We start from the raw sequence: 26,741 nt of genomic DNA on the forward strand, positions 1-26,741 counted from the left end.
CAGTTTTAGTGGGTGCAGTGCACTTCAGGCAGGCGGACCCAGGTCCATCCCCCCTACCTGTTACACTTGTGGTGGTAAATGTGAGCCCTTCAAAACCCACCAGAAACCCACTGTACCCACATGTAGGTGCGCCCCTTCACCCCTTAGGGCTATGGTAGTGGTGTACAGTTGTGGGGAGTGGGTTTTGGGGGGCTCAGCACCTAAGGTAAGGGAGCTATGCACCTGGGAGCAATTTGTGAAGTCCACTGCAGTGCCCCCTAGGGTGCCTGGTTGGTGTCCTGGCATGTCAGGGGGACCAGTTTACCAGTTTACAGCTGCTGGCAGCAGTCCCGCCCTGAGCACGTGTCATTTCCAGGGGAAAAAAAGAAAACCCCCAGGGGTTACTGCTGTCCAATTACCACTGGGTTAGTGTTGGAGCCCTTATCGCCAACTCAATGTGAAGCACACATTGTTTTCTGTAGCCTAAATATAAGCATTTAAAAAACGTTTTTCTGGATGCTTATATTTGGATGCATGTAACAGATGCCAATGTGTGCTTTGTTGGTTTTTTTTTTAAGCATGGCCGCTTTAAACTTAGACGCAGGACAAGAACGCCAATCTGTGGTTCACGTTCGGATCTGATGTTTCTTACAACCAGCAGAAAGAATCATGAGAGAAACATGAGAATCATTGGAAATCCTCTCTTCCAAAACCCTAACGCCTGCTCGGACCTGGTGTTATTTTTTACAGCGGTAGGGCACTTTGTTTCGGGAGCTCTTTTCTGATCATTGGGGAGGAATGCAAAATGACCTCATTTAAATGAGCTTGACTACATTTTCATGCTATCTGCACTAAGGCCTGGCAAACTCGTTGTTTGCTGTGCTAGACATTCTGCACTGGTAAATGTGGGAGCTAGCAGTGTTCCCTCTAAGAAGTGATCTGTTGCGTGCAAATTTATTTTTGAATGAGCGCCAAAAAGAGTCTGAACTATTTAAGGAGCAAATTTGGTGTTAATTATTTAAAATAATAATTTACTTAAAATCATAATTTCAATGAATATTCAGTTTCTCTTCTGACTTTTTCTGTCTTCCATAAGCTATAAACTCTATCAACATTAACAGTCTGTCCAGAGAAACATCTCTTATCAAAGACAGACCAGTCTTTCAATTCTTCCAACTCAACCAGCTTCACACCGCCATCTTGTCATTCCTCCCCAAGTGCTACTTCTTATAATGGCATCTGTGCTCCCAGATGCTATTATAGAATACTAGCTTAAGTTGCCCTGAACCGCCCATTTGTCCTCTAGCCATTAAATCACTAAGCCACTAAAGAGGATTAAGCTCAGAAGGAAGGAAGGTTATAGAAGATTACTTTTCATGTACCAACAACCTTGGAATTGCCTACTAATCAGAGACATATATAGATGAGGTCCACATGTATTTGTTATTTTTTAACACAACACATTTGCTGGCATGACAGAAGAAAAATATCAAAGAGATAAAAAAATGTGACACAAAATTGCATTATGTAGCAGTTGTGGGATTATAGTGGCCTGTGGAATAGTAAATTTTACAGGCATATAATAGCATTGCAATGTATGATTCTTAGGTTATCAGGCATTTTAAGGATGGAGTGGGTTCAAATTTTATAGTCTAATCTACATAGACATTCGTTCTCTTCTGTGTTTCCCTGCAGAACAGCTTTTGGTTCTACTAACTGCTAGTTTAAGTATTTTTTACTTTTCTAAGATCAGAGTATAATAAACTTTTGTGCATTCCAGAAATGTTGAATATCTTTTATGTGGCATTACAATCTATGCTGTGTGCCAGAAGTTAACTTCTGTGCGGAACCCCTGTGCCTCCTTTCCTCCCTGCATCCCTCCATCTGTCATGTCACTTGCTCTCCACACCTCTTCTGCCCTCCTTACCTGGGCAGAGAGCAGAGGCAGCAAGAAGCGCTCAGCTGCCGAGACATGGCCAAGGCTCAGTGCCGGGAAATAGCATAATCGGAACCGAGCTCTCCTCTCCAACAGTGCCCAGACATGTCCACCTGTGAGCTGTACACCTGGGTGAGTGAAGTGGGAAATCCCCGCAGGGCCGGGCTGCGAACACTATACCCAGAATGAGACAGTGAGCAAGCATAGACTGGAAGTGAGCGAAGCTCCTCTTTTGTAAGAGTGAGCGCTTATGTGTTCACCTTAGAAGGCACACTGGGCACTTGCTAATGGCCTCTAGCGTTTATGTTTACTTTCAATCATCAGCACCATATTGCAGAGGCATAGCCAGACCTCAAAGTTTAGGAGGACCACTGCGCAAACTGGGTGGGCACATGTAGTCTCTACATCACCCCTCCCCTTCGCTGAGGGGATCCCCAAACCTCACCAGCTGCAGAGGTACTCTAGAGGTAAAAACAGTTCCCTCATCTTCTTGCTCCAGCCAGTGGCACTGTGCATATGCTGCCACTGCCTTACCCCCTCACACATACTCAATTTTTATGCATGTGTGAAAACTGAGCATGTGTGACAGGGGGAAGCCAATATGATGGCAGTGCATACACAGTACTGACAGCTGGATCAAGTAGGAAAGGGAGCTGTTCTTGTTGCCAGAGGACCATTGCAGCTAGTGAGGCTTGGGGATCCCCACCAGCCATAACAAGGGCACTAACATTTGGGGGGGCTGAGTCCGGCCCACCCATGGCTACACCACTGCCATAGTGCATGACTCCAAAGGGGGTGAGGTCATGGGAGGGGTATGGGTGGATCAGAGACATTTCCAGAATTTAGGTACAATATTATAGAATACCTAGATTTGCATGCTTAACTGCCATCTGTTGGGCATCAGCATTTATACCAACCCGTGGTAGGTATAAGTATATGCACCCAAAGTTAGGCATGAAGGACTAGATTTTATATTTGGTGCCTGAAAAATTGGCACTGAAAATATTTCAGCCTAGGCATATTTTGTAAACTGTGCCTAGATTAGGCACAGTTTATAAAATAAGCCTAGCTGGTTTATAGAATATACCTAGTGGCCATGCCTGCACCTAACTCTGGTAAAACTTGGTGTAAATAGCATAGATTTTTGGAACGCCTATGGTCCGCCCATTCTACGCCTCCTTTTTGGCAGCATGCACTAGAATTTATGTGCACCATTTTTACAGACTACACCTAGCAAGTTGTGTGCATAAATTCTAATTAAACCAGTTAGAATCAATAATTACTTGTTAAGTGGCAATTATCAGCGCTGATTGGCTTGTTAAGTAATTAAATTGAGCGCATGAATCCAGAATGTGACCGGATTTGTGCATGCAATTTCATTCATGCTATATAGAATCCGAGGGGAAATGTGTGATCTGCACAGAGCGCCCTGTACAAAATATTAGCGTAGTGCGGATCATCTCGGCACCTAACTTTGGGTGGCATTTATTGAATCCATCCCTAACTGCACCTCAGTAAAAGTGCCTCTTTGTTCATTAAAGACCACAAAACCACCTGTAGATTGCTGATTTTACCCATGTGCCTGCATTTTTGTAATGTTGCATTCCTTGCTGCCCTGCTCTCCTTTTATTTATTTATTTATTTAGATTTTGCTCACAGCTTTTTCAGTAGTAGCTCAAGGTGAGTTACATTCAGGTACTCTGGATAGTTCTCTGTCTCAGGAGGGCTCACAATCTAAGTTTGTATCTAAAGCAGTACCAGGGTCTCTCTCTCTCTTTCTCTCTCCTGCTCCTGATAGGACCTGGGTGATTGCGTCCTGACTGGAGCAGGAGAGAGAAAACTCCGGTGCCATCAGAACTTTAAGATCACAGATCAAATGTTTGTTGGAGGTTCCCTCTTTCCATCAAGTTCACTTGGAAGAGGATTGTGCACGCTTATTTATTTTTTTATTTTTAATTGCGTAAGCTACTCTGTGGAATAAGCTTCTGTTGGAATTAAGACAAATGACTTCTTTGAAAGCATTTATTTAGTGTGATTGAGTTTAGTCATTATATTCAATTGTTGATATATACTGTTTGTTTTTTTAACATATTTTTATGGATGTTTTATTGTACTCTGCTTAATTCTATAGATAATGCAGACTATAAATATTTTTAAATAAAATAGTTATATGCACTTACTTTTAGTTGACTTAAAAAGAGGCATTTGGGGGTCACGGTTGGAAATTACATGATTGAATTTAAGTTTCAAAAGTGTGTGTGTCTACAGTAGGCATGTCACTAATATGCATATCATGCACTGTTGTTCAACAACTTGTAAGTATACATGTAAAAGAATAATATGATCATGACCCTCAGTGTATGTGAATGCATTGTGTTTGCAGGCAACTTCCTGAATCGTTCAGGAGTTGCAGCAGAGCACAGGAAAATCTTTATTTATTTGCATATGAAATTAACTAACCTCATTCTCCCCCACACTTGTGGTGTTGTCTGGGTCTCAGCTGTAACTCAGACTTTTACTACCTGATTGCACTTGGGGTTCCTTTTACTAAGGTGCACTAATGATAAGATGTCCATAATCCCCTGGATTCTATATATCTGCACCGAAATCCAAAGCGTATTCTATAGCAATGTGCATAACTTAATTGGCTTAACAAGCCAACCATTGATAACAGTGCTTAACAAGCAATTATGATCACTAGTTGGCAATAATTCAAATTTACATGCATAACTCACTAAGCGTATTCAGTAATGCACTGCGCCTAAATTCTAATGTGCATCCCAAAGGGGGCATAGCTATGGGTGGGGAAATAGGTGTGTCATGGGTGCTGTGAAAAACTACACACATGGTTATAGAATACACCTGCTTCACACGTAATTTAGGCACCAGTATTTGCACCAAGTTTTATTTGACGTTAATGGCCGTGACTGCATTTGGTTGTCTGGAGAGGTGCTTGGCATTATTCTATATACTGCGTGGAAATTTAAGCCTATTCTATAAAATGTAGCCGTACTTTATAGAATACGCCTAGGTGCATATTTGTTCCGCGTGGATTTTTCAGGCGCCATTTATAGTATCTCTCTCTATATTCCTGTAGACATCTTATCATTTAGCACATGGCAATCGTTAGTGCACCTTAGTAAAAGGACCCCTTACTACACTGTAGGAGAAAGAAATTAATGCTCAGTAAGTGCAATAAGTGTTGGAGGCATGTTTTGGACTGGGATTGGGTTTACTGGTACTTTTTCGTGACTTTCCAGCATTTTGTTTACTGTGTGCCTGACTGCTGAAATCCACTCTCAGCTGTCACACACGGCCAGCTAGAAGCAAACATTGACTGGGAAATGGGTCCCAGTACTGCAAAGTGAACAATATTCTTTATCTCCACATTCTCTGTCTTTTTATCCGATTGCAGCCAGATCTTGTTGGCTATACTGTGTTTCCTGGATCAAAGAACAGATGAGGCGGGGATTCAGAGTAAAAGAAAGAAGGAATAGCAATGGTATCTTAGCTAGACTAAATCAGGTCTCCCATCTACTACTCCATAGGCTCTGATTCTGTGTTTGGGAACTGCAGTTCACAATTATGACTTGCTTTGTACATCCCGTAGGAAACGTACTACGCAAATGAAGATTAGAGTGGATCACCAAAGATGATGTTAAGCCCTCATTATACATTTTAATTGAATTGCACTGCAGTAATCTTTATATATTTTTTAAATTTCTTGCAGTTAATAAGTATATTGTGTCTGTACACATTGGCGATCACTGGGGAGCAGAAACTTTTGCAAATGTATACTTGACTCTCTACGGAGAGCGAGGGGACACAGGTGCAAGAAAGCTGGAAAAGAGTTTGATAAAAAGAGAAGTCTTCCAGAGAAACCAGGTGAGCCTGACAAAACTGGTGCTCTTTATTCTTCAGGTAACACGAGAATATCAGTGTTTGGATGCTCATACTCTGAGTGAGATATCTGTCATTTAGGGCTCTTTACAAAAGCTAGAATGTGCCATCAAATATTAACAACAAAAAAAAGAAGCACAAATGAGCCTTCAAACTGGAACAATAGAGAGTCCTTTAAATGGATAGACCCAACGTGGGCCATGTTTCAGCTCAAACTGCGACTGCCTCAGGGGTCAAAGAGTAACGAGTACTCTCGGCTAAAACAAAAAAGATACAGCAAGGTCCTTCAAACAGCACTGCTAAACAGGATCAAAGAAATGCTAAAAGCGCTGCAGCACATATGGTTTGAATGTCTGTTCCGACGCAGAGAAATAATCCAGATGGAAAACTGATGAACGCATCCATGAACGATTGTGGCTTCCAACAAACTGTCAAGAAAAAAAAACATGCACACAACAAGGCTTTTAGCACAACTGCTGCAGTGGTGCTGTTTGAAGGAAGTTATTTCTGTTTGTGTATTTTTGGACCCTCTCTTTTGCTACCCATCAAATATTAAAACATAGGAGTCACTGACACAGATTCCACAAGGGAGATAAATGCAAATTGTTGCATAACAATTGCTTCCCACTAGCTCAAGCTACAGGGCTAATGCATATATGGTTTCCAGAGATAAAATGGGTGTTTTCATAGCCTCAGCAAACAGGAAAAACCTCTACCTCAGATAGTACAAGCAAAAAAAGAGTAGAAGCTGGCCAAAGGATAATCCAGCACAGGAGATGATGCTTGAAGGATGTTTTATTTGTTGCTTGGATAAAAGAGGACCCGACATGGAATTTCTCCTGCCAGAAGACTGACGGCTAAGCTTTTGAGGAATCCTGGAATACTGCACCTGAATTATTTCCCTGGGACAGGCCAGATCTTCTGATTTACCTTGAGTACTAGTCTGTGTTTGGGACAAACTAGGGCACTGTCTGCTGGGAACAGCTGCTATACACTTAACACTTTTGTGACCCCTGAGGCAGGCGTCCTGTGACGCCGAAACACGGACCATGTTGGGTCTCCTTTTACCCAAGCAACAAATAAAGCATCCTTCAAGCTCGTGTTTTCATAGCCTTCCACATTTAGGTGGAATGGAGGAGTAGCCTAATGGTTAGTGTAGCAGACTTTGGTCCTGGCAACCTAGGTTCAATTCCCACTGCAACTTCTTATGAACTTGGGCACGTCACTTAACTCTTCTTTGCCCCCCCCCCCCCCCCCCCCCCGGTACAAAAAAACTTAGACTGTGAGCCCTCTAGGGACAAAGAAAGTACCTGCATATAGGGCCAGAGTCTATGGGGGTCTTTTATTATTAAAGAGTTCAAGTTATCTGCAGCAGGGCGCATAGGAATAAAATGAGCACTTCTGCAGATAACTCAAGCTAAGCTTTAGTAAAAAAAAAAACCCTATATATGGCACATGAAAAATTCATACAAATTACACCTAAGCGTATTCTCTAAAGTACACCTAAATTATATAGAATAGAGTATTTCTGTATGGTGTATAGAATAGGCTGAGCAACTCACCACGTGACTAAATTTGGTCACATCCATTTAAGCCATGTTTTACTTGGTGTAAATCCTGGCACCTAATTTAGGAGCTGATCAGGTGTATTCTTTAATAATGCACATAGATTTTAGAAACACCCACACCCCCTTTCAACTACGCAACTTAGAATTTAGTTGCACCACGTTATAGAATACAGTTAGTGAATTGTTCACATAATTCTCAATGCCAATTAGTATGACAATTGTTTATTAACATCCAATTAACAGCTCTGATTAGTTAACCAGTTAAGTTATGCATATTGTTATAGAGTATGTTTGGTTTCCGTGCAGATTTTCAGGTGCCATATATATATAATCTGGGAGATAATATGTATAGCACTGCATACATCTAGTAGCACTACAGAAATGTTTAGTAGTAGTAGTACCTGCATATCATTTTTGTCTTTTGGTTGTTGTTTTCCCAGTATTTTCCAATAAAACACCCAAAACAGCCTCTGTGCTAAAGTGTTTTCAAAAACTGGTTTGAGAATCATGTAATAAATTATAAATTGACAAATATTCGTTTAATTGGACTGTCACCAAACCCTCCATGAGCTTAACAAACAGGGGAATGGACGCCACAGGTCGATAATTAGTTACATCCATATTACTTACATTCCTGTTTTTAACATTGAGTGTTAACACTATATTTCCTTCATTTGTTAGAAATCCACCTAAGGCCAAATAAGTATTAATCCAATGTAAAAGACAAGATAAAAATAACTTTGAAGCTGTTTTAATCAAATATGGAGGGCAAGTATCTAACGAACAGTATGAGGAGTTATATTAATTGAACAAAGATATTAAATAGTTTGTATTTGTTCCAAATTTTATCCAGATTGTGACTCAAAAGTTACAGTTTTCTGATCCATGTTACTTTGATACTGAATTTCAGCATCTTTGGATAATCCAATTTCTCTAAGGTTTTTACTTCGGGGCTTATTAATCAGAAAGTCATTCTGCCCTTGGTGTGTGTGGTGATATTTTGAATTAACTTTGCAATTACTGCTTTGTTAGTTTCTCATTTGGATTAATTTAATCAGATTCTACTTTTTATGAGCTTTATCCAAACATTTGTGTTCTTCTAATCCATCAAATCATTATTTTTTGCCTATTTTATTTTCAGAAGCCCACATTAGCCTTAAAAAGTATTCACATTAACCTCTTCCATAGAAAATATTTCTAACAAATGTACTCTTTCCTTCCCTCGGAGATACAAGGTGGAGAGTTTGGTCAAAGATTATGATCTACTCCAATACTTACCAGAGCAGAAAGGTGTGCGAGTCACTTTCATGATTCCAAGTTCTATCTCCCTTCATGTTTTCTAGTTCATGTTCAAGTATCAGAAATAGGTTAACTCCCTATTCAATGGGATATTTGTTGACAGGTGGTATTTCAAATAAACCTCTCTGTTTACTAAGCCGCGTTAGCACAATGCCGACACAACCCATTCTCTTTGAATGGGCTGTGTTGGCATTGCTGTGCGGCAGCCGCTAGCGCAGCTTAGTATACGGGGGGGGGGGGGGGGTGAGCTATGAATTAGAAATGAATCATTCAATTCCTATGAGCTTCCTCTCATTTGCCGCACAGAAATCTCTTGTAGGACAAAACTCGGTAAGCCTAGTGAAATAATGTTTATTATTGAATTTTGGTAGGGCTTCTCGATCTGCACATACTTTAACTATCAAATTAAAGAGACCTAACAGTATTGGTGTGGGGACTCTTCAAACTACAACCTGATTATGTCCCAAAACATCCAATCAAACATATAAATGGCAAGTGACCGTACTCACTTGCAAATGCGCAGTACAGACTTCCCTCTCTGTCCTACCCTCGCGTCAAGATGTCATGACATCAGAGAGCGGAACAGAGAGGGAAACGGAGTCGAATTGTCGGACGTCACCGCTGCCGCCTGGAAAGGAACATCGCGCAAAACAACCTCCACCCTCCCCCCCATCCCCGCCGCCGCTCCCACCCCCCTCCATATCGGGCCCCCCGCACTGACCTGACAGCGCCTCTCACCTCCGTGTGGAAGCACTGCAGGCAGCAGCAGAGCGATCTGCAGTTCAAGAAGTCTGTACTGGTCACAGTTACTGCGCAAAACTTCTCCATTCCTGTCGCTGCAAGTTTGAAACTCCTAGGGGTCATTCTGGATCCCCACTTGACTCTTGATCTACAAGTCTCATCCATTATGAAGTGAATGTTCCTGTCCATGAGGACCCTTAGGCATATCAAGCAGTACCTGCCATTTACCCTCTTCAGGTCACTGATTCACTCCCTCGTCTTGAGCCATTTCGACTATTGCAATGGTATTTACACCGGTTGTAAGGAGCATGCCCTTAAAAAACTCCAGACAGCACAGAACACAGTGGCGAGGCTGCTATTTGGCAAATCTCGATTTGAGGCAGCAGCACCCCTTCGTGAGAAGCTCCACTGGCTCCCGATCAAGGAGCGGATTGAGTTCAAAGTCTGTGTCCTTACACACAAGATTATATATGGGGACGCTCCTGCCTACATGTACAGCCTGGTCGACCTCCCACCCAGGAATGCCGTGCAGTCCTCCCGCACCTACCTCAATCTCCACTTTCCTACCTGCAGGAACTTGCAATACAAGCTGCTCTTTGCCTTTTCATTTTGCTTCCAGTGTCCCCGTTATTGGAATGCTCTCCCATCATCGTTAAAAGAGACCACTGATCACAGCCTATTCAAGAAATCCCTGAAGACCTTCCTATGTGATCGTTCATTCTCCTCAGCAGATTGATTCTTGCATCTCCGCCTTCCTTTCCCCTTCAGTTTTCCCTCCCTCCCCTTCACTACTTTTTTGTTCTCTCTTCTCTTCAGCTTTGCACTCCTGTTATTATGTTGTACTTTCTCCTGCATTGTATGCCACATAGAGCCCGCCTTGGTGGGGATATGTGGGATATAAATGTTCACAATAAATAAATCATCAGAATTTTCAACAGCATTTCCCATTCGGGGACAGCCTCCCATTCATTTATGGCACTGTGTACCTCTTCATAGATCTACCCGATTTTTTTCTTTTCCTTTCTTTTTTTTTATATATATAAATAATCTTCAAAAACTTTTAACTTTTAAATTACAAGTAACAGAGTACTTAGCTTTGGCAGCAATTTTGCAAATGGGTCAAACCTCTGCCAACATGGCCAGGTTTCGTAGTTCTTCATCAGGGTAGAGGTTTGCTGTAAATAGATATACAATTAGTAACTAACTACTATTTCCCCCAAAACCACAACCCTTTTTCTTTTCTATGAAAACTGAACTCATCGTCTGCTCTTGTTGCGATAAGGTCTCACATGGTAACCGGGCAGTAATGGTCTACACTCGTCAAATTCCACTTGACGCGTGTAGCTGCCATGCGTCAAAAAGTAAAAAGTATTTTTCAGACATGCATTGCAGACGCACGCCAAAATTGAAATTACTGCAAGGGCTATATGGTAACTGGGTGGTAACTCCAATTTGGCGCACGTTGGGTGTGCATAGGCACCTAAGCAGCTCAGTAAAAGGGCCCTTTAGCTAGTAAGCTTTGCTTCAAGGAAGTTGCAACAAGCTGAGAATGCTGCAGCAAGACATGGCGTCCATGTGGAACTAAGTGAACATATTACTTCTATTATGAGAACTTTATATTGGCTACTATTCCAAGATGAGCTTGTTTCACAATATTAATTTGAGCTTTCAAGATCTATTATGGTACTTGTAAAGCGTACTGGCACCACAGAGTTTAGGGTATTGATGGAATTCAAAAAAAAGGTGCTGGTATTCAGATTCAGGACCACTCATGGACCTACTCCCTGCCTTTGCCCCCAGTCTATGAAAAGGAAGCACTGAAAATATTATACCACTGTTCTTATTGGCAAAAGAGAATAAGCTGAACTTCTACAAATCCCTACACAAACACTACATGCTCATAAAATATCTCACCTTGCTCACATGTACACAATATGGATACAGCCTTGCCACATACAGAATAAATGCCCATACATTAGAAATAAAATTGAGCACATGAAACTGAACTAGAAACCCTAAGAAGCTGAAGTTTGCTGTACAACACTGCAGAAAATGAAACAGAAATTAATTTCCTCCTGTGCTGTACAAAATACAAGGATATCAGAGATGCTGCACATTCAGATTCCCAAAGCTGCATATTCAAATCATTGAACCACATCGAAATTTTGTTTCTTGCTTTATTGTCTGGACAGCTCGACTTCTGTAGTCCTGTGATTTCTATATTGTTCAGGGGCTGGGCTATTATATTCTGGCTACATTGTGTTCCCATTAACCCGCAGGGACTACTTCTCCTGTGTGGGTGCTCTCATGTGTTTATTAGGGGTATATAGAGCCAGGGCGCTTTCATTAATACTTTGGGACTTTGGGTTAATTTTAGTAGGCAAAGGAAAAGATGCTGGTACTCTGTACCACTGAGAACCCCCTGCAAAAAAAAAAAAGCCCTGATGAAAGTGATCTGCAGGATACAGTTATTTCATCATGGTCATCTCATCATAACTGTTTGGGTGGCCAAGTTCAGCAGCCAACCCTAGTATTAGTCTAGTTGTCTTAATGGGACATGGATTTTGGCTTGTAGATGTAGAATATGTTTGAGAAGTTTAAGAGGTTGAGCAGACATACTGTAGACTGCATTGATGTTCACTGCTATGCAGTCAGTATTAACCCTTGAATTATTGTGTTATACAATGTGTGAATAATGCTGCAGCCCTACCTGTCCACTAGATGTTGTGACAATATTATGTTTACGGTTAGAGGTTGAAGCAGGACCATGCAAATGACTGTGTATTGATCAGATATGTGTGATATGATCTGCACCTGGAGAAATCATGGTCTATGTACTGAAAGTCAGAACTTAACTGCATTGAATTAATTCTCTATTCGTCCCAGCAACTCTTAATCACTTTCCCAGTATGGAATGGCAACTGGCAAAGCAAGTTGCAATTTTTATACTTTTGTCCATATATATTTCTCCTTGTTTATTTTTCAAATAGTTTAGCTGATGTAAATGATTTGATATATGTAGCATAAGATTGTTATACTACTTTACTTTATGGCCTTCATCATTTTGAATTTTAACCATTATTTCCTATGTAACAGGGCCACATATGTGATTCAGGCGATATTTAAATAAGGTCTAGGGAATAGACAGAACAAGATTTTTAACTGTTGTCCTTTCTTTGTTCTAAAATTATTCAACCACATATAACAGATATCTAGATACGACCTCAGTGGTGACTCATTTCACATGAGCTACTTCTGCTCATGACTCACCTACCTCATCATCGGTCGACATAGCTCTATGTATACTAACAAAACGTCCATTTCACTTAATACCTTGAATCACTAAAAACAGTTCTATTTAATGAATTAGTGCACGTGTGTGTGTGTGTGTTTTTAATGGATCAAAAAGATAAATGTACAGAGCACAAAAACATCTAGCAAGTGGCCATTTTTTGAATAAAAAAGATCAACACTTCGCTGTTTCAGAAATGGTTGTATTTGCTATTTGGATTCTGGATATTTGGAGCAAATCATCCAAAGTCAGACTTAGACATTATATCGAAAATGTTCCTTCCAACACTTAGGGGCCCTTTTCTAAGGCACGCTGAAAAGTGGCCTGCGCTGGTGTAAGCACGTGGTTTGGATGCACGCAGGTCAATTTTTAGCGCACCTGGAAAATAGGCTATTTTTGTGGCTGAAAATGGACCTGCGGCAAAATTAAAACCAGTGCATGTCCATTTTTGGCCTGAGACCTTACCGCCACCCATTGACTTAGCAGTAAGGTCTCATGTGCTAACTGGGTGGTAAGCATTCAGTGCACGTAAACTGCTGATTACCACCGGGTAAGCGCCATGCAGTAGAAAATAGGAAGTATTTTCTAACACATGTTTTGGGCGCACATCAAAAATGGAATTACTGCCAGGGGTATGTGGTAGCCGGGCCGTAGTTTCAATTTGGCACATGTTGGACATACATAGGCACCTACACACCTTAGTAAAAGGACCCCCCCTCCATATTCAGCGCTATTTAACTGGCCAAAACGGCTGATGACTGGTTAAATAGACCTTAACTGGCTAGCTGCTGATAGTCAGTGGGATATAACCAGCTATCATCCGCTGAATATTCCTGGTTAGCGGCTAGCAGATAGCAGGTTATATCACCCAATATAACTGGCTATCCGCTTATTTTTTAAGCCAGTTTAGCAGCCATATTTGGCCGCATAAAAACATGGGATATCTTTGGCCAGTTTAAAAATAACCGACTAAATCTGAATATCAACTTAGCTGGTTATCTTTAAACCAGCCAAAAATAACCTGGATATTCAATGCTGGTCACCGGAAACGGACTGGCATTGAACATCCGGGCTCAGCACCGACCGCATGAGTTAGCCGGTCTAACTTCCGTGGTCTGAATATCAACCTCATAGTCATCCTGTTATAAAATTGAGCCCTGTATACCAGAATTAAACTTGGTGATGTGCGGTGATTCAGAAATAATTTTGTTTTTGTTTATTTGTAGACTGATTCATTCTCAGTGGAGGCTGTTTCTTTAAACCAGCTGAAGACGATAGTAATAGGCCATGATGGAGTGGGATATGGTGCAGGGATGTATCTGAAGATGGTTACAGTTCAGGAATCCCAGGACTCAGACACTGAATGGGTATTCCCATGCTGGAAATGGATGGATAGTCATCTGAGAACTGGCCAAACAGTTTTAAAGTTGAAAACAATAGGTAAGTCTTAAAAAGGTATAAAAATGGCAAGAAATCTTTATGTAAAGATAGTAAATAAAAGCAAGAAGAAAGGAAACCAATATGGTTCTCCAAACAATTGGCTGAGAAAATAAAGGCAAAACAGATAGCATGCAAGAAAAGGAACACAGAAAACAATGCTGGATAAAACTCAAAGAAGTGAATAGAGAAATACAGGGGAAATTAAAATTGACTAGACATTTGAGGATAGGTGACAAGATTTTTTTCAGGCTTCTTGTGAAAAAGAGGGAGGCTAGAAATGGAATCTTAAGACTGAAAGATACTGAGACTGTTTTGTGGAGACTGATGAGAAAAAAGCAGACATGCTTAAAAATTACTTCTGCTCTATATTCATGGAAGGAAATCCTGGAGAAGGACCAAGGTCAGGTGGCAAAGGTATATATGGGAATGGAGTAGATATTGCACCATTCATGGAAGAAAGTTTATGAACAACTTGAAAAAAACTGAAAGTAGACACAGCCATAGGGCTAGGTGAGATGGCGGGAATGGAAATGAGAGATTTCACAGGATTGGATAAGAGCAGATATGATCCCTCTTGACAAAAATAGTAACAGAGAAGAAGTGTGAAGCTACAGGCTGGTATGCCTCACATTGGTGGTTGGAAAAGTAATAGAGGTGCTGCAAATTCTGAGGCAACGTGGGTTTCCAAACGGAAAACCATGTCAAACAATTTTGATTGATTTCTTTGACTAGATGACCAGAAAACTAGATTGAAGATATGTGCTAGATGGGGTCTACTAGGAGTTTAGCAAAGCCTTTGAAACAGTTCCTCTTAGGAGGATCGTGAATAAACTGAGCAGGCTGAAGCTGAGTCCAAAGTGGTGAACAGGATTAGAAACTGGTTGACTGGCAGTCAGTAGAGGATGGTGGTAAATGGAGTTAACTCAGAGGAAAGAAAGATGAGTAGTGGAATGCCTCAGGGACAGGGGCGTAGCCAGACTTCGGTGGGAGGGGGCTCCAGAGCCCGAGGTGAGGGGGCACATTTTAGCCCCCCCCCCGGCGCCGCCAACCCCCACCATTGCCGTCCCCCCCAATTGCCAACCCGCCGCCACTTTTCACAACCTCCCACCCTCTCGACCCCCCCCCCCCTGTGAGCCCTCCCCCGCCGTCGCCTACCTTCAGTTTTGCTGGCGGGGGACCCCAATCCCTGACAGCCGACGTCCTCTTTGTCCTGCAGTCAAAAAAATCTTCGTTCTGTTGCATGCTGATGTCCTGCATGCAACAGAACAAAGACTTTTTTGACTGTAGGACGAAGAGGATGTCGGCTGGCGGGGATTGGGGTCCCCCGCCAGCAAAACCAAAGGTAGGCGACGGCGGGGGAGGGTTCACAGGGGGGGGGTCAAGAGGGTCATTGGGAGGGGATCCAGGAGGAAATCTACAGAGGGCCCAGGCCCCCTCAGGCCCCACGTAACTACGCCACTGCTCAGGGATCAGTACTGGGGCCAGTTCTATTCAATATATTTGTAAGGAACATAGCTGAAGAAAGGTTTGCCTGATTACAGATGACATGAAGATTTGCAACAGAGTGGACACCCCAGAGGGAGTAGACAACATGAGAAGTGATCTACAAAATTTAGAAGAATGTCCTAATGTTTGGTAGTTAAAATTAAATGTGAAGAAGTACAAAATAATGCACTTATGGTGTAGAAATCCAGGGGAACTATGTGATAGGGAATGAGAGGTTGATACACACAGACCAGGAGAGCCCCAGCCTCTTCAGCCTATCCTGATAGGGAAGCCGTCCCATCCCCTGTATCATCTTTGTCTCCCTTCTCTGCACCTTTTCCAGTTCCACTATGTCTTTTTTGAGGTGCGGCGACCAGAATTGAACACAATATTCGAGGTGCAGTCGCACCATGGAGCGATACAACGGCAGAATAATATCCTTATTTTTGTTTTCCATCCCTTTCCTAATGATACCCAACATTCTATTTGCTTTCCTAGCCGCAGCAGCACATTGAGCAGAAGGTTTTAACGTATCATCAACAACGATACCTAGATCCCTTTCTCGGTCCGTGACTCCCAACGCTGAACCTTGCATGACGTAGTTACTGTATAGTTTGGGTTCTACTTTCCCACATGCATCACTTTGCACTTGTTCACATTAAACGTCATCTGCCATTTAGACAACCAGTCTCCCAGTCTCGTAAGGTCCTCTTGTAGTTTTTCACAATCTTCCTGCGATTTGACTACTTTGAATAATTTTGTGTCATTGGCAAATTTGATTACCTCACTAGTTACCCCCATTTCTAGGTCATTTATGAATATGTTAAAAAGCAGAGGTCCCAGCACCGATCCCTGAGGGACCCCTCTAACTTCCCTTCTCCATTGCGAATATTGACCTTTTAGTCCTACTCTCTGTTTCCTATCTTTCAACCAGTTTTTAATCCACAGTAAGACACTACCTCCGATCCCATGTCGCTCTAATTTCCTCTGTAGTCTTTCATGAGGGACCTTATCAAACGCCTTCTGAAAATCTAGATACACAATATCAACCGGCTCACCTTTGTCCATATGTTCGTTTACCCCTTCAAAGAAATGCAGCAGACTGGTGAGACAAAACTTCCCTTCACTAAATCCATATTGACTTTGTCCCATTAGTTCATGCTTTTGAACGTGCTCTGTAATTTTGTTCTTGATTATAGTCTCTACCATTTTGCCTGGCACCGACGTCAGACTCACTGGTCTATACCGGGTCTCCTCTGGAACCTTTTTTAAATATCGGCATTACATTAGCCACCCTCCCATCTTCCGGTACCACGCTCGATTTTAAGGATAAATTACAAATCAATAACAGTAGCTCCGCCAGCTCATTTTTTTAGTTCTATCAGTACCCCCCTCTCTGTTCCCTTATCCCCTTCTTCACAGCCCATGGCAGCTAGCATTTCAAAAAATGCTTACCAGTGATCTCAATATTGGGGGAGGGGGGATACTTTTACTAGCTAATCATTGATGACACCCACAAAGCACGATTAGGATAATTTTCAAAGCTATTTACCCAGGTAAAGTGACCTTTCTGAAAACTGCCATTCCATTCCTGCTAAAACTATGGCTGGGCATCCATAATATGCATTCTTAGCTGGGAATCTTTAGTGCAAAGGGTTTTTGAATCAGTACAGGAAAACACTGTGTATACATGGCATTTTCTAATGTGCATTAACTGCTCAGCCACCCACAGAAATAGCAAGTAAAAATGACATGGATGGTTTTGGAAAATTACCTACAAAGGGCACATGTCTAAAATGCTACTGAAAACTGACCCTATGATAAAGGAAGTTTGCAGAATCTCAGATTTGTTCTTTTTGAAGTTAGACACATTGTACTTGTAGCGGCACTGGTTCTAGGGAAAAACATAAATGTTTTTGTAGGTTGTAATTCTTTTTTCTTGAATCAAAATGATAGTCATCCAAAGATGTTGCAGTATATGAACTGAGATGAACAGACACAGCGAAGATGACAATGAAGTCACACAAAGTCAATAATGGTACTGTAAAACTTTAATCAAAGCTAGGCATGACTCGACACGGGCCTGTGTTTCAACCACGTGGCTTTCACCAGGAGTCCAAGGTGTTGAAATCAATGTACTATACACAATTCACATGATAGATCTTGCTATAGGCTCACTCCCCTCATTTATTGCTTTCATGAGCTTCAATTGAATGCTTCAACCAAAGTACATGAACTGTCAATCTCACATGTCTCTACATCAGATGTAGTGGCAGAGTTGAAGGAAGGAAGCTATGTATTGTAAGAGCTTTCCCTAGAACTGTAATTTTACTACTGCTGCTTCTAAGCATTTCTATAACACTATCAGACATATACTGTGCTGTATAGATACATAAAAGAGACAGTCCCTGCTCAATGGAGCTTACAGTCTAATTGAGACGCACAAACAAGTGCAGAGTGATTTTTATAAAGCTTTTTCTTGGCCGAGATAAATGCACCAGGGTTTGTTTATGGACCAGCATGCTACCAGACAGGGGAAGTTGGAAGGGCACATGGAGGAGGTGAAGAGTTTGAATGCTTTCCTAATGAAAGATAAAGAGTCATCACAGAAGATTGAATATTTGGTAAATCAAGTGAGGAGGAATACTTTGAAGTTTTTTAACTTCCCATAATCCCCTCCAGGAGGTGATAAAGGTGCCATTACTTGAGGTGCTGGAAATATTGTAAACAAAAGAAGGTGTTAATGTATCATCTAATCACATCTGTGAGTAGAGGCATCGAAGACTGCTGCAAATAAACATTTTTTAAAAAGTGCCATCTTGGGGGGGGGGGGGGGGGTGTTATATAACAAGTGCTCCAAACGCATAAGAAGCATTTTTCTACTTATACATGGCACTGCATAATGTATATTTTATATACTTTGTAAATCTGGAAGTCTGTGAGAAGCTAATTAAGAAGCCATCTTCCAAAACACAACTGTTTGGAAAAAAAAAAAGGTGGTATTATTTTCCAAGAAGATTGTATCATATAACTACACCTATGAGGTTGGCAAGGCCAGCTGCAAACTGCCCTGTTTATGATGCCAGTGTTTAATCACGAAGAAGTGGAATCTGTGCAGAGTGTCAGATACAACTCTGGACATCTTGTTGGACAAACTGGACGGACCATGAGGTCTTTATCTGCCAACATTTACTTTGTTACTATGAATACCAGAGAGGTGAGCGCAATTCTCTCTTCAAGCACTTCTCCAAGCTCCATATCCAAATGAGAAGTGAGCCAGGAATTATGCATGATTCAAAGCAGGTGAAAATATAAGGTATATGTGTAGTGGTGATTTAAAATAGAGAACGGACCCATACCTTCTCTAGATCACTGCATGCTGCCGCATATATGTTAAATAGCACCTTTCCTACAGGTAAATCTGCCTATTTAGATGGGTAATTGTAGAAATGGTTTTCTACATATAAAGCTGATTTTATGCATGGAAAACCTCTTTCGTGAAATTTTGCAGTTGTTCATACCCATATAGGGTAAACGGCGCTCAAAAATTGGTGCCGAAAAAAATTGGTTCTCAATTCTAGTCTATAATGTGCACTCAAAGATGAGCACCCATTATAGCAGTGTTTCCCAAGTCCAGTCCTGGAGTACCCCTTGCCAGCCAGGTTTTCAGGATATCCACAATAAATATGCATGAACTTGATTTGCATATACTGCCTCCATTATATACAAATCCCTTGCATGCATATTCATTGTGGATATCCTGAAAACCCGACTGGCAAGGGGTACTCCAGGACCGGACTTGGGGGAAACACTGCATTATAGAATAGCAGAGTGCTGATTTTGGTGCCCAAATTTGGGTGCCATGACTTATGCCTGCTGAAACCAGCTGTAATTCCTGGCACCCCAGTATTTTATAACACTGTGCAAATTTTAGGAACACCCCTGACCTGCCAATGCACCTCCCATGGCCACGCCCCCTTTGGGGTTGCATGCTATGGAATTTGGGTGCACATTGTTATAGAGTAGTGTATAGGAAGATGCACACTCAAGTAAATTGGCAGCAATTAGCATTCAATTATTGGCACTCATTGTTTTTTTAGCCAATTTATTTGGGTGCACATCTTGGATCGATGCCCAAATATCGGTGCCCAATTTTGGGCACCATATATAGAATCTGGGGGATAAGCTAAATGCACCAACAAGATGATGTATACTTATACATGTGTTATGTGTAGCCCTTCCCAGGGCCATGATTTGGAAGTTGCAATATTTATACATATTTTATAGAATATGCAACTACCTGTGTAGAGCGCACATACTCAGAAATACATTTATACCAGCACTGGAGTAGCATTTGTACGCTAGTGGTGGTGGTTCTGAGAGTTTAGTTATGAAAACACCGAAGCACCTTTTTAAACTTCTCACATAGGCAGCCTGTCATAAAATCAGGCCCTAAACTGGTAGATGGCACCTATAGTAGTCATTAATATATACCTGGTACTTGCTTATGAAGAATATCAATTACAAGTCCACTATTAGCAAGTAAAACTCTCTAAATAATAATATCTTACGTGCTATGAGGAAAAGACTTCAGATACTCGGTTCTGGCTGATTATTTTCACGTGGACCGAGTCGCTCAGCGTATACGTTGAAATGTTTCGTTTCTTTGAGTAAACTGCTGGCGAGTATCCTCACAAGTCAAAAACCTCATTGGCAACTAATTTTTATACTTTTTTTGTTCTTTCTATTGTATTATAGCATATAGAAGAACATATACTTAGCTTGTTGTTTAGCTTGATATCAATGGGTATGCCCAACAGCGAGCTCCTGTTTCGCTGAAAGTTTCTTAAGGAGCTGAACCCTTAACCTTCTATATCAACCTAAAATTAAATAAACAGCAATGAGTTACTGGAGAGATTAAGGAATCCGTGGACCAGTGTGATTGTTCTATTCTCTTACCTGATATCGGTGCGAGCAGTATTTCTGTCTGCCTTTTAAGATGGCGGCGGCGTTTTAAACCAGACGCCTGTATCATCAACCAATCAGGGTACCCTAAATATTTAAAGGGAACTACCCATTGTAAAATGCAGTCTTTGACTATGCCTACAGAAAAGTAGTGTACTTCTCTTATAAAAAAGCTTTCCATTCTATCCTGCTATTTAATCTATGTGCTAATTAATCAATGGGTTGGGGACCCCCACCAGCCAAACCGGGGGCCCTGGAGCCAGCTTGAGGGGCCCAGGTCCCTGTGGCCCCCCATAGCTACGCCACTGCTTAGCGTGCTCAGAGGGCAAAAATAACGCAGAATGCTTTAGCACATCCTGCATTATGTCATTTAGTGCAGCTTAATAAAGAGGCCCCCTAGTTATTAATAACTGGGGTTAATAGTAAAATAACATTTTAACAGTAGCCCACATTGATAATTTCTCCCCATGGTCTTTCAAAATTACTCCTAAATATAATTCCCTTTGCCTGTATACAAAGAGGACAAATTTCAAACCCATGGGAAAAGGAGCAATACACTTGTGCTGCTCATTTTCATAGGTGCATTTTGCAACAGGCCCAAGATCAAGGGAATGACAGGGTTCCCATGGGTAATTTCAGACATGGGCTTGGTCTTTGCTGAAAAGCAGGTACAGAGTTCTCAGGCACTGTAGTGTCCATGGCACGGACAAGGCCAAGCAAGGCTTTTCTTGAGTTTTGTGCCTGCAATCTGTCCATGAAAATGTTTGCTCTTTATGGAGTTTAAATGTTCCTGCCATAGATGCCCTTCCCTCTGGCTGGGGGCACCTGACTTCCAGCACATGCAGTCATTTGGCACCAGAACCACTGCCACACAGACCACTGTTTACTGTTAAAAAGGTATTTTTTAAAAAGTTGGAACATTAACATGCATACATTTTTTTATATATGTTATCAGGCATGTCTTTCTATCTTATTTTTAGTCTGTAATCTGCTTTGATATATCTGTCAGGAAAGATGGTATAGTTTATTTATTTATTTATTTGTTACATTTGTACCCCACATTTTCCCACCTGTTTGCAGGCTCAATGTGGCTTACATTGTACTGTAGAGGCTGTTGCCAATTCAGTTGATAACAGATACAAAGTTATGTGGTGATCAGGTAACAAGAGGTCGAAAGAGGTAAAGATTATAAATTGTCCAGTACGATCATTGGTTAAGATATGTTGCAGGGTGCTGGGATTTTATGTTGGATCGTTGGGATAGACTTTTTTGAATAGGTGAGTCTTGAGTGATTTTCTGAAGTTTAAGTGGTCATGAATTGTTCTCACTGTGTTTGGGAGTCCGTTTCATAGTTGTGCGCTTATGTAGGAGAAATTGGATGCGTAGATTGTTTTGTATTTTAGTCTTTTACAGTTCGGATAGTATAGGTTTAGGTATGATCTTGATGATCTGATTTTGTTTCTAGTTGGTAGATCTATTAGGTCTGTCATGTAACCTGGTACTACGCCATAGATGCCTCAAACCATATCTGTTACCTCAGCTACTGTTGTCGGCCAAGTAGTACTGAGAAACGTAACATGTCACTATTCAATACTAGCAGACATTTCAGCATTACACTTTATTCAACATTTATTCCTCAGTCAGTTTCATCCCAGTCCTGCTCATCCTCCCTTCCAACTGTTTTGGCTTTCATAATATCTATAATGCATATGCATCAGGCACACTTGCATTTATGAAACTGGTTCTTAGACTCAAGGCATGCAAATACGTTTTGCATATTCAATGTGAATGTTCTGCAAAACCAGACCGGCTAAGAGGGACCCGGGGACCAAGTTGAAGACTGCTGTCTTAAATGATCTGTTAAGTGTTTGAAACAGGCTTGTTTTAATAAAATGAGTTATTTGAAAGAGTATTAGATGCTCCTAAGTGGGAAGTCAACCCCTCTGGTATGTAGTGCTGTAATGTAAAGGCATACATACATATTTCCCCAGGGAGAGTTCTTTTACAATATCATACACCTGTAAGTAAAACTTCTAGCATGAATGAATTTCCTGAATTGGGAGAAATATATAGTAAAAGCCATTTGTCCTCCAAGAAAAATCTTTTAGGGGCCCTTTTACTAAGCCGCGTAAGTGCCTACGCTCGCCCAACGCGCGCCAAAATGGAGTTACCACACGGCTACTGCGTGACCCTTGCGGTAATTTCATTTTTGAGATTTGGCAGACATAGGTCATTACCGCCAGTTACCATGTGAGACTTTACAGCTAGGTCAATGGCTGGTGGTAAGGTCTCAGACCCAAAATGGACGCACGGCAATTTTGATTTTGCCACACGTCCATTTTTGGTAAAAATTTTAAAAGGCCTTTTTGACAGGTGCGCTGAAAAATGGATTGGCATGCGCCCAAAACCCGCACCTACACTACCACAAGCCATTTTTCAGTGCATCTTAGTAAAAGGATCCCATAGAATCTAAAGGTCAGGATTAGAAAGGAACTCAAATGTGAATTGTTTTCTGTGGAAGAAGTATCACTTTATGGATCCCAACAAACTGTTACCATAAACACTACACTTTTGCGCACTGTTTGGTTAACAAGCGCACTGTTTGGTTAACAAAGAATTGTTATCTCTTACTTAATTTCCCCTCCTGTTGTCATAGTCACAGAAGAGAGGGTAAAAACAGCATAAACAGAAACAGAAACAAAGTAACACTGCCCACTGCATTGTGATTGTCCTATTAATCAATCAGAACGCCGTCTGTAAAAAAAATGCCAAAAAGCGGTTTTTTTCACAGACCGCGTTCTGTTTGATTAATAGGACAATCATAACGTAGTGGGCAATATGCCCTAACTTCGTGGTTCATTTCCATTATTCCATATTAAACACAAGAACCATTCTGACCCCTGAGGCAGGCATTTGTACACCGAAACACGGCCCGTGTTGGGTCATTTTCAGATTAAAGGACGACCGTTATCTCTATCCTGAAGGCTCAGTGTTGCTTTTTTTCTATTCCCCTCCTGTTGTCATGCCATACTTTATTCTCTCTCTCTCTCTGTTTTTAAGGTAAAAGACTGGCGTTTTGCCCCACTCCACCTAAGAACAGAAATTCATCTGCTTTCTGGACAGTGGACATCATTGGATCTGAATTAAAGAGCTCAAGCAGTCCAGCACACCTTTTGTTTGTCTTCTATGGAGACCAGGATCAAAAAACTCTGCCACTTCAAATTGCAGAAAAAACAACACATATCAAAGTATTTCAGTTCTCATGTCTCATATTTCACCAGCAGGCATTTCATTACCATAACGGTAGATTTATTATGATTAATGTGGTCTACATTCTAGGTTTTAATTCAGTTGCAGTTTCAAGACAGAGGCAGCAGCTGTTTAATTAATTAATTTATTTATTTATGACAGTTATACCCCACATTTTCCCGCACTTTTTCAAGTTCATTGTGACTAACAAGCTAAAAAGAAATCATTCCAAAATATGAAACAAAATACATAAACCCACACTTATCAATAAGGAAAGAATCGTAAATATATAAAGAATTCTAAAAGCATAATGGGGAGAATGGAAGACGGAGATTAGGCACAAGGATCAATTGACAGAAATATTTTGAAACGAAAAGATTTCAAAAACTTACGAAAAACCAAGTAATCATGTTGGGATCTTATATTTATTGGCAAGGAATTCCACCATTTAGTACCTTGGTATGAAAAAGTAGCCAAATATATAGATTTATAAACTACTTTCTTACAGGTAGGAAAATAAAGACGCAGGTAGTCTCTTGCACCAAAGACTGAATTGTGAGAAGGCAAAGTAACAAGGGGCAACATATAGTCGGGGGCAATACCATACAAGATCTGAAATATGAGAGCACAGAGTTTGAATACAATCCTGGCCCTAATGGGAAGCTAATGCAAATGCATCAGCAAAGGAGTAGCCCTCTCAAAGCATGGTACACGGATGACAATTCCTCAGTTTGCATATGTATGCCCCAATGTAATAGTTTTAAGTGTTTTTGAGTTCTCCTGATATATGACTAGTTGCTTATCTATTACTCTTGTTTCTGCTCAACTCAATGAGATCTTGTCCCCTAGGCCTCCAACCTGCACCCATTCCACCTGATATAAAATATATATATATTTACAGTTTATGGGGAGATAAATCCCAATTCTCCCTACCCTGTTTAATCCAAATAGTAAATGCTGCTGACTAACCTGGCACTCTCCTTTGTCCCTACATCAGGTCTTGGGGGATAGCAGGCTGAGATATGACATTGGGATTCATGGTCCCTGCTCAGTTTTTGGGAGTGGTCCAGTTGGAATGAGGTTGTCAAATCATTAGGGCCCATAGTCCCTGCTCATCTCTTAAGAGGCAGAGGCAGAAGCAGCTGGGACTTAGACTCCAGCCACAATTACTCTTTTATTCACTGACATGGCTGGTATGGAAGAAGTTTGTACATTCATTAACTTGCCTTGAAAAATTATAGGTTACACAAAATCAATTTAATGTGCATTGATGTATAAATTAATGCACATGGAGTCAACGTGTGTATATTCAAAAGTTTTAATGTTAATATTTTAAAATTAAATTCTGAGTGTTACACAGCAAAAGAATTACCAAAAATCAAGAAAATCTCAGAAAATCCTGAGAAAGAACTAAGTTTTTTTTTTTTTGCCTGTGTAAATCCTTAGTAAGCAGATAGTCCACATAACATGCTTCCATAAAATAAACATCCATAATCCTACAAAAAAGCTAAACAAATTCAGGACCCTGTTTTCAAAGGCGTGCTAGCGTTCATTAGCGTGCGCTAAAAATTAGGGGCCCTTTTACTGAGGTGCGCTGAAAAATGGGCTACGCTAGTGTAGGCACGTGTTTTGGGTGTGTTTAAATCAAAAATTTCAGCGCGCCTGTAAAAAAGGCCTTTTTATTTTTGCAGAAAATGGACGTGTGACAAAATAAAAATTGGCGCGCGTTCATTTTGGGTCTGAGACCTTACCGCCAGCCATTGATTTAGTGGTAAGGTCTCACGCAGTAACTATGCGGTAATAATCTATGCACGTAGAATGATGATTACCGCCTGGTTTTTGCCACGCACCAGAAAACAAAAATTATTTTCCAGCACGTGTAGCGGATACGCGGCAAAAATGAAATTACCGCAAGGGCCACATGGTAGCTGGGTGGTAACTCAAAATTGACGCGTGTTGGGTGCACATAGGCGCCCAGTCAGCTTAGTAAAAGGGCCCCTTAGTGTGTGCTAACTGTATATGCGCCCATAAAATTCTTATGGACGCCTGCACAGCGCGTGCTAACTTTTAGTGCATGCTAATGAACACTAGCATGCCTTTGAAAACAGAGCCCTCAACTCAATATCTTCAAAAAAATAAATCTGACATGTATTAGCGTCACTAATAATACATGAATTATTGGCCCTGTTAGAACTGTTTTTAGGCTCCTATTTAGTAATGCTTAAAACATGATAACTGTGTTTTGCATACATTTGCATGCTTCGCACCTTTTGCTATGTATCCCACAATAACTAATATTAACATGCGTTATGGTAACATAACACACGTTATTGTCATTTCACGTGCATTAAGGAGCAAAAAACTTGCCTTATGGTCATAATGCACCTTAATAACCACCCCCTTTAGGGACCAGTATTGAGCTGGGGTAATCACTGTCGTAAGTTAAGGACCAAAGGGGGTCCTTTTACTAAGGTGTGCTGAAAAATGGCCTGCACTAGTGTAGGCGCATGTTTTGGACATGCGCAGATCCATTTTTCAGTGCTCCTGTAAAAAAGACCTTTTTTTTTATTTTGCCGAAAAAGGACGTGCGGCAAAATCAAAATTGGCACGCGTCCATTTTGGGTCTGAGACCTTACCACCACCCATTCACTTAGCAGTAAGGTCTCACACATTAACCAGGCAGTAATTGTCAATGCGTGAACAATGCCGATTACCGCCTGGTTTTCGGCATTGTATGTAAAAAATGAAATTACCGCCCGGGCCACACAGAAGCCAGGTGGTAACTCGGAATTGACCTGCATTGGGCGCATGTAGGCGCTTATGCAGCTTAGCAAAAGGACCCCAAAGTTAGCACTTAATACATATATTCAGTGCTGCTGCCTTTTTG

At 41.1% G+C, this 26,741-nt stretch overlaps 1 protein-coding gene across 1 annotated transcript in view; it reads left to right on the top strand.

Annotated features, from left to right (window-relative positions):
- Window positions 1-26,741, top strand: part of LOC115477536 (lipoxygenase homology domain-containing protein 1-like) — a 428,353-nt gene that overhangs the window by 212,156 nt on the left and 189,456 nt on the right. Inside the window, exons 20-22 of the mRNA XM_030214471.1 lie at window positions 5,646-5,800; window positions 13,942-14,155; window positions 23,666-23,853. Of these exons, the coding sequence (XP_030070331.1) occupies window positions 5,646-5,800; window positions 13,942-14,155; window positions 23,666-23,853 (557 nt within the window). The remainder of the gene's footprint in view (window positions 1-5,645; window positions 5,801-13,941; window positions 14,156-23,665; window positions 23,854-26,741) is intronic.

Source organism: Microcaecilia unicolor, chromosome 1 (genome assembly GCF_901765095.1).
Source record: "Microcaecilia unicolor chromosome 1, aMicUni1.1, whole genome shotgun sequence".
NCBI classification, from domain to species: Eukaryota; Metazoa; Chordata; class Amphibia; order Gymnophiona; family Siphonopidae; genus Microcaecilia; species Microcaecilia unicolor.